At 35.6% G+C, this 9,840-nt stretch overlaps 1 protein-coding gene across 1 annotated transcript in view; it reads right to left on the reverse strand.

The window, feature by feature from the left end:
- Positions 1 to 9,840, reverse strand: part of LOC121853466 (m7GpppN-mRNA hydrolase-like) — a 45,657-nt gene extending 35,817 nt beyond the window's left edge. The window contains 5 exon segments of the mRNA XM_042347609.1: positions 1,936 to 2,067; positions 2,339 to 2,481; positions 2,484 to 2,497; positions 9,336 to 9,379; positions 9,832 to 9,840. Coding sequence (XP_042203543.1) covers positions 1,936 to 2,067; positions 2,339 to 2,481; positions 2,484 to 2,497; positions 9,336 to 9,379; positions 9,832 to 9,840 — 342 coding nt within the window.

The raw sequence follows: 9,840 nt of genomic DNA on the forward strand, positions 1-9,840 counted from the left end.
GAAATGATGTATGTATTACAGTGGAAATTGGGATAAAATCGTGACGAAAACAATGACTTTCGCTTTCTTTTGTTCAAAAGATGTTACCGTAATCGCTTTTCGATTGGTTTCCAGTTAAACAACTGTTGTATTACAATAATATTCTATCCTAACTGACTTGAATAAATACTACTATACCATATTTCTGAATATTTTCATTAAAATCCCTCCAAATCATTTTCCTTGTCATCATCTGCAGCACCAAACAGCTTCTCCCAGTCCTCTCCTTGAACAGGGCTAGAGGGTACGTGTTTTTCGAATCGTTTTCAGTTAAAAAACTGTTACATCACACGTATATTTTACCTAAACTGCGCCTGAATGAATATATTCTCGGAAAAAAATAGTAGTTTTGCTGAAACATGATGTATTTCAATGTAAAATAGGATAAAATACATAAGGAAACAAAAGACTTTACCTAAGCTTCCGATGTTCTTGAGATGTTATTCGTTTTTTAATAGTTTTGGTTAAAATACTGTTATATTACAATGGTATTCTATTCATACTGTGCTTGATATAATGCATTCACGGAATTGTAATATTTTGCTGAAATTACATGCGATATTACAGTGGAAAGTGGGATAAAATCGTAGCGAAAACAATGACTTTGAAATATAATGCAATATTAACCTAAATCGGTTATTAGGACAATGCATAAAACGGACACCCTTCCCCCATTAGTCGGTATGAGATCGACTTGTACTGTAGTCAAAGAGTTCCATATAGTTGGTAGAGTTGGGAGAACAGTATAGCAAACGAAAATAGTCATAGTTGGGAGAGATATTTTGAGACCAGATGACATCATTGACATCATAAAGGGAAGATTCAAGATCCGTGAGTTGAGCTATAGGTGTACGTGTGCATTAGGCACATACACCTCCCTTAGAACGGAAAGAGGTATAAAGGTTGTAGATGGAGACTTGAAAAGGTATGGGTGACGCTGCTTTGGTCAGTTGAAGTTCGGAAAGTAGTAAGAGGTCGGGGGAAGAGGTTAATTGATGGTGCTCCACAGAAGGAAAATTGGATCTAAGGCCGCGAATGTTGTAAAAATTAAGTGAAAAAAGCCGATCCCCAGCAACGCCCGTGGTGTCAGTTGAGGCTGATGTTCGATGATGACCAGGTCGGCCCTGGGGTCTAACCTTCCCGACCAGTGGGACCCATCCGAGAAGGCCCCGCTTCAAAATTAATATCAACTGACGTAGGAGGATGAAATAGAATGAATAGAGCAGATCAAGAGTGTGGAAGGTTATATTAGTTGTGTTGTCATTAGTAAGAGAGACAATTGAGACCCTGCAATTGTGTATAAATGAGGCAGAAAGTCAGATCAGAAACCTGGGACTTGGTCACAATTTTCATGATGCCATATGGCAGCAGGGTCTACCATTAGACAACACATTAGGCTTCCAATATCTTCCCAGGCGGTAGTACCTCCCTGTTTGGTAGCTGCCTACTACCTTATAAAATGTCACAGATTAAACTTAGCAGAATATAACTTGCATTGCTGGAATTCTTGCAAGATAGCAAATAATTTGAGTGTAAACTTCACATAGTTTGCACAAGAGATACAAATTTTAGTCCTTTAGTGTAGTACATTTGAGTACTGTACTGTACTGTACAAAGTGAGTCCAGTAATATGTTGCTCAATATTATGGCTTTTTCACAAGAAAAAGTCTGTACAGTATAACTAACCCCAGTGATCAGGATAATATGTTCTGTATTTTTGGTGTTTTTATAGAAAAAATTTATCGTTTTTATACATTTAGTACATTCACTGGAAGATTCGGACAATGGGCTTTTTCCGACAGATGGTCCTCCCATTTAGTCTGGATCTTTGAGGGTTCACTGTACACTACACTCTGCCCTACTCTACCTTGTCTTAGTGTACTATACCATACATACCTGTACCAGGAGGACTTGACTGAGATCCTGATTAAGCAAGAGTCCACCATATGTAGGCACACGGTGTTTGAAGTCACGGAAGCCCTGAAGCATATCGTCTATAGTGCCAGTCTGTGGCTGAAACCCCCTACGCTGCCCAGGAACATACAGGTAGAGCATTGAGTTTAGTAACACGTGATTAAAACACTGACAAACATATTTACAGAGACCAACATGCCTTTGTAATAAGAGCTCAATTTGAAGCATACTACATTAACAACCAATGTTAATGATTATAATTAAAGATAGCCAGAAAATAGTATCCCAAATTCTTGTTCTCATAACTTCTGACATATTTTTAAGTGAACACTGATAATTTATCCTCAATGAATCACAATCAAACTGGATAAACAGTAATGCTTACATTGAGCAGTTGTTGTGCAAATGGGTCAAACTTGAGATTGTTTAGTGAATCATCCTCCTCAGCATACTCGTCCAGGTAGAACCAATAGGCGAGCTCCGTCAGAAAACATAGAGATATGGGGTTTCCCAGTTCAGACTCAGGGCATCAAGCAGAAATCGACTGTTGAAGGAATTTTATGATCAATAACAAATTACATATATACAGTATATACTGTACTGAAATGACTGGTTAATTCCAATGTTAACTAGGTTGGTTCACATATATTATATTGGGCTTTAGCGCGAACCCAATTGAAGTTTCTTGTTTTATTAGAAAAGTATTATGTTTATATGATTCCTGAGTGTAGATCAACCATAAGTTCCACTATTTATGAGTGTGATGAGAAAGGGACGGAGTTTATGTATATAAACGTGAATCAACGTCCGCTTGATATTAGTTGGTGTGAGTGATTTTGAGTAGTGACCCATCGAGGAGAGCGTAATAGGTACGTCGTTCCCCCTCGAGGGAAAACGGAGCCATCCACTGCGGCTCACAAATAATGTCTTCCTCTAGTCAAGGTTATAAACTACCATTCGCTTCAGGTGGCCAGAAGGCGGCTACTTATGCCTTTACTCAGCATAGTATGGCACAACTTCCCGTGGGCACACCTTATCACGATGCATTGAACATATATAGCCAGTGGAAAGTTACAGGGGGTGAATCTGAATATAAATCAGATGTAAATAACCCATGTATATAATAATTCTGTTGATGAGACAGGGGCCATTACATCGCTCGGTCACCGGCCAAGCTCCGTGAGGCCTAAATAAGCTCTGAGTACAGTACATCCTATACAACCCTCCCCATGTTATAAACATAGGTGTAGACACTAAGCTGGGTACTCTACTACTGTAGGGTTTATCTACTACAGGGTCCTATACTTAGTGCCTTTGGGTTAAAATGTTATGAAAAATTTTCGTCTTGGATGACACTGACATAACAACAAAAAAAAAAAACATGACTTAAAACACAAACATTACTGCCAATATCAAAAGCAACATGGCAGAAATAATTAAAGCCTACTTAGGTGCTTAAGAATGCACCTTCTTAGCAATGTACAACTTTGCTACTGTAATCACGCTAGATGAATGAGTGTGTGGTGCTTAAGACTCTTTCAACAACATTAATTTTAACGGGAAGCAATGGTACTGAGTTGTGAAGGGCTCAACCCGGCATGGCTGAAAATTTACAGTCTGTGATACTTTACTGTAGAACTATCATATTTTATTTTAAGAAGATGTCTTTGACATCATTAAAATATGTAGTTTGAAAATTATGAACATTCTAATCCTCCCAGGATCAAAAAGAAAATGTCCACATTTTCTGTATTCTAATAAATCCTGGGAATTATTTCACATCAGTATAAATTAAAATAAGTAGCTCACAACAATGACAATAACCTATCAATGTCCTATCAATATGAGTTATGTCTCCGAACATGTAAATGTGTGTATATATTTAATGTATACCTAGATACTACCTATTCCCTTGCTTGAAGCAGTTGAAGAAATCCTAGAATTTCTTGACAATGTGAAATTGTTGCCGCAATCCCGTAGACTTCTTGTGTCACTCCAGCTGATTCCAAGGTCGGTGACTGGGTCAATTTCACGAAACTTCTGGTACAGCAAACTACCACTCCTGGTTACACTAGGTCATCCACCACCATACCTCAGAATGCTGAGACCATCTCTCATGACCCGATTTGTCATCACTAGGGGGTGTAGGGGTGCTGGTAACTGGGGTTATTCACGCTCATGAAAAGAATTTTGTTGACAGGATGTTGATTGATGAGTAGTCACAACAACTGCAGTCACATCCTGTCACCCTGGTCAGTGAACGAATCATTTGCAGAAACTAATGTTCACTTCAGCTCTCAGGATTGTTGCCATATTTCAGCAACTTTTAATAACTCAGTATTGGTTATGGACATAAACTCAACGTGTAGCATATGTAACAGTTCATCTTCCTGTAGCAGTAAATGTAACACATATAACAATATCTTTGATTGCTATTTCATATTTACACTTACGTTTTATATATATATATATACAGTGACCCCTCGTTTAACGAACACCTCGGTTAACGTAATTTCGATTAACGAACTGCCTTCCTTAAGGATCTTCAATTCGGTTAACAAAAATTAGGTTAACGAAGTTCTTTGAACCGACCTCAAAATGTTTTCGCTTGCACTGACGGGCAACCAACTTTAGTATCAGTCCCAATACATTAATCGGTTCTAGGGCTTAAATTTTACTATTTTAGTAAATATCAAGAAGTTTATACTATTCAATAATTTTAAGTTTAATATTCAAATTTTAGTCATTTTAACAATTATTGAACATAACTGAAGGTAAAGTGACTAGTTTAATAATGCGGCATCCAGCCTCTTAACACAGCAAACAGGAGTTAGTCTCTCTCTGTTTTCGGAGGTAACATCTTGCTTGAGACTCTCTTCAACTAAACACTTTTTTCTGTGTTTTCAAGCAAATTATTGGTCATTTGAAATATATTTTACATATTGACAATATATAATGCAGTGCAGTGTTGATTTAAAAAATAATCTTGAATTACCAAGAGAGCTAAAATTTTATGGTGAAATGGAGCCATGGGATGACTTCTCTTCCACCCAATGCCTTCTCTTCTCCTTCTCCTCCACCCCATTCTAAATCCCATCATCATCATCATCATCATCCAGGAGCCTTCTACATACACACCTCAAAGTAAGTGAACTTTTCTACCATTTTTGTTGAATTTAGGAAATTTCTCGGTGAGCTGGAACCACTACCCAAAAACCCATTGAAACAATGGTTTGGGTTAACAACTTTAGGTTTACGAACAACCTTCTGGAGCAGTTGGGTTCGTTAACGGAGGTCACAATACATATGTATATATATATATATATATATATATATATATATATATATATATATATATATATATATATATATATATATATATATATATATATATATATATATATATATATATATATATATGTATATGTATATATATATGTATATGTATATGATATATGTATATATATATATATATATATATATATATATATATATATATATATATATATATATATATATATATATATATATATATATATATATATATTATTTATTTTTGATAAAATCTGCACGGTAAATGGAAATAGCAGAGTTGCCTCTGAAGATGTCTTGAATAAAACCAGCAAGGTGCTCCGTTGTTTCCATTTTCCGGATTTTATCAAGATTTATCTTATCCACATTTTCATTGTGGATATATATATATATATATATATATATATATATATATATATATATATATATATATATATATATATATATATATATATATATATATATATATATATATATATATATATATATATATATATATATATATATATATATATATATATATATATATATATATATATATATATATATATATATATATATATATATATATATATATATATATATATATATATATAAACACACACACACACAGTCGGCCCTTAACATACGCGTGTTTAACTTACACAGATTTGCAAATACGCGGATTGCCGCTGGAGGAATATACATTCAAAGGAATATACATTATTCAATCGGCTAAGAGACGACACACTGCACCACACACAATATCACCAGGGCCACCCGCATTCCTGCGCCCCTCAGTCAGTCAGTCTCGCTGTAACCACGCTTGTGTTGACATCAGCATTGTAGATGCAAAATATTACATTTCTTAATGTATTTTATCAAGCACAGTATGAATAGAATATCACTAATATAACAGTATTTTAACTAAAACTATTAAAAAACGCAGTAACATATCTTGAAACATCGGAAGGTTAGGTAAAGTCTTTTCATGTAGTTTACCTAATTTACATTGAAATACATTACGTTTCAGCAAAACTACTATTTATTTCTGAGAATATGGAAATGTAATATTTTTCTGAAATGACTTTCAAGTTACGTTCGTTCAAAGATGTTACAGATCGTTAGTCGGTTTTCAGTAAAAAACTGTTGTATTACAATATTCTATCTAATTCACTTGGATGTAACAGTTTTTTAACTGAAACACTAAAAGATTACGGTAACATCTTTTGAACAAAAGAAAGCAAAAGTCATTGTTTTCATTTATTTTATACCACTTTCCACTGTAAATACGTCGTCATTTCAGCAAAAATATTACATTTCGTAATGTATTATATCAAGCTAGTATGATTATAATATCATTGTAATATAACATATTTTAACCAAAACTATTAAAAAAAGAGTAACATCTGTTGAACATCGGAAGGTTAGGTAAAGTCTTTTTGTTTTTGTCATGTATTTTATCCTATTTATTTCTGAGAATATATTCATTCAGGCGCAGTTAGGTAAATATACATGTGAGAAACAGTTTTTTAACTGAAAACGATTCAAAAAACACGCATTTCAGCCCGTTCAAGGAAGACTGGGAGGAGCTGTTTGGTGATGAAGAGACGATGACAAGGAAAATGATTTTGATGGATTTTAATGAAAATATTCAGAAATATGGTATCGTAGATTTATTCAAGTGAATTAGGATAGAATATTATTGTACAACAGTTTCTTAACTGAAAACCATTAAAGCGATTACGGTAAAATCTTTTGAACAACGAGAAAGCGAAATTTCATTGTTTTCGTCATGATTTATTCACTTTCACTGTAATATGTACGTCATTTCAGCAAAAATATTACATTTCCATATTTATTTCTGAGAATATATTCATTCAGTCACAGTTAAGGTAAAATATACTTGTGATGTAGTATTTTAATGAAAATACCAGGTATTTAGAAATAAGATATCGTAGTTTCCTTTTGTTTCAAATTTAATTAACAAAGATTGATGTTTCAAATGTAATGAACAAAAATTTAAGTATCTATAAATAAACTTTAAAAAATTAATACTTTATGTTTTACATCGTCCTGTACTACCATACCATGCATTTACTACTTTGGGCTTGAGCGATGATGCGAAGAGATCTGCCCAACAACTGTACCGACACTCAAAGCTGGTGGAGGCTGCTTCCATTGTTTACTGGTAGTTACTGGTAAATATTTTTCAACCTAACTAAACTATTACCAGCTTAGAGGTCGACCCCAATTTTTGCCAAAAATTTGGTCTTAAAAACTCTAACTACACACAGGTATATACTGTAAAGGACATGGGGGCCAGGGGTGTTTTAGGGAGAGAACATAATTCTTCTACCTTTACCAACTGTGTATATGGTGTTTATACAGTACTCCTTTAAATACCTAACAGGAGTTAGGGCGTCTGTTTAAAGCGATCCACAGATGGTTCCGAGGGGTAACCGCACTCTTCCCTCCCACTATGAGTCGGGGCATGCTGCATGACGACCGGTGAATCTACTTCACGACAGGAGAATACCTTCCACAGAATGGTCAGGCGCTGACAAACACTTTCCTGACCACTCTCATTTGTCATTAACAGGGAATTCACGTCAACAATAACTCAATTGCTGTTATTGGGAATAATTCTACACCATCTGTGGGCGACAGAATGAGAAGCACTCACTAATTATCGTCTCAATACGGGATATTTTTAACACTCAGATATTGTTTGACACGTCACTGTTTTTTATTTTTCCTGTTTTCACAAAACACTGACGTCTTGGGTGTAGACAGATAATAATCCGTCACCACCGTTGCTGCAATTCCTGATGTGTAAATCACCGCATCTTCCGCTATCTATGAGCGTGAAGAGAAAAAGGGACGGGCGCGTAAATAGGCGTGAATCAACGTCCGTTCGATATTAGTTGGTGTGAGTGACTTTGAGTAGTGACCCATCGAGGAGAACATTAGGTCGCTGCCCCTTCGAGGAAGACGGAGCCATCCACTGCGGCTCTCAAATAACGTCTTCCTCTAGTCAAGGTTATCAAACTACTGCCCACTTCAGGTGGCCAGAGAGCCGGCTACTTATGCCTTTACTCAGCATAGTATGACGCAACTTCCCTTGGGCACACCTTATCACGTGCATTGAACATGTCACCTCATAGCCAGTGGAAAGTTACAGGGGGTGAATCTGAATATAAATCAGATGTAAATAACCCATTTATATAATACTTCTGTTGATGAGACAGGGGCCATTACAGTATATTTCTAAAGTAGATACAGTTCAGTACCCACCTCCTGTCAAATAAGTCGCTAGTTCACATCTGGGGAACCCTCAAGTGAACTAGCTACATGGGCATTTAGTAGGGTAAGGGGGACAAAATTGCCCCCCCTCCCATCAAGCATGTGTCAAGGGAAAATGGGGTTTGGTTAGGTCAGGGGGTTAACAGGGTCATTTTTATACGGTCAGACAAGCAAATGCTGTATGTGAGGTCTGGGTAGATTAGGTCAGTTACTTCCGTTAACTGAGGTAAGACTCTCCTGACCCTAGGGTCAGAAGTTAGACAACACCAGTAAAATTAGATCACGTCATATAGAGTAGACCATTCACCCAGCTAGTACTTCAGTCTTGTACAAGATGCTGCTGTGACACTGATCACTTCTGTTTTGGATTCAGTCATTTACTCCATTTTTTGTGTGATTTTATATCAAGATGGTGCACTAATATTTCAATAGTGATTTTTGATCAGTTATTATTTTAATTTTAAGGTGATATTAGATGTAATGTACTATACAGCACTGCCAATGTACAGGTATAGTGCCATGATTATAGATCATCACAATTTGCAGCAGAGCTGGACATTGAGCTAACACTTTCCAGACAGTCTGGTTGGAAGAAACACTGTTCAAATGTTCAACTATACAAGAATATTTTTGTAGAAAGGTCCATGTACCATATTTGGGCTGAACCTGAAGTGCAGTACAACTTAACATACAGTACATTTAATTTAAAAAAAAATGAAAAATATTTAAAATCAATAATAGGTTAAATAATAATCAGACAAATAAGAATAAGCATCAATCTTCACCTGGCTATATCATCCAGCAGATCTGTGGGGATAGCGAAGCTGTTCTTGATCCCGGGCGGCCATCACTCACCTGCCACACAATACTGTACAATAGTCAGGTAAATCTTGAAAGCAGCGAAGGGAACCACAATCATCATCATCATCATCATCATCATCATCTATAATAATAATAATACAGTATTCATTAAGTACAATTATCGTAAAGGTTTACAATTGGATAAGAATGTTTATCAACTACAGCATGCAGTTATACAGTTCAGCATGAATATATACAATGTAGGTATAGTATATGGCGGCGCAAGGCGGTACTGTAGACTATATAGTTTCCTGTGTGCTGAGTCAGTGCAAATAAAAGACAATGGTTAACAGTTGGGAAGCTTGACCAAGGATAGCCGACAAACTATAAAAAAATTGGAACAGTCCAAATTTTTAATAAGACCTAAGGTGGTAACCTGATCTAACCTATAAAAATCCTAAAACTATGAAAAGCTTTTACCTTATTCAT

This window comes from Homarus americanus, unplaced genomic scaffold (assembly GCF_018991925.1).
Source record: "Homarus americanus isolate GMGI-L3 unplaced genomic scaffold, GMGI_Hamer_2.0 scaffold4896, whole genome shotgun sequence".
NCBI classification, from domain to species: domain Eukaryota; kingdom Metazoa; phylum Arthropoda; class Malacostraca; order Decapoda; family Nephropidae; genus Homarus; species Homarus americanus.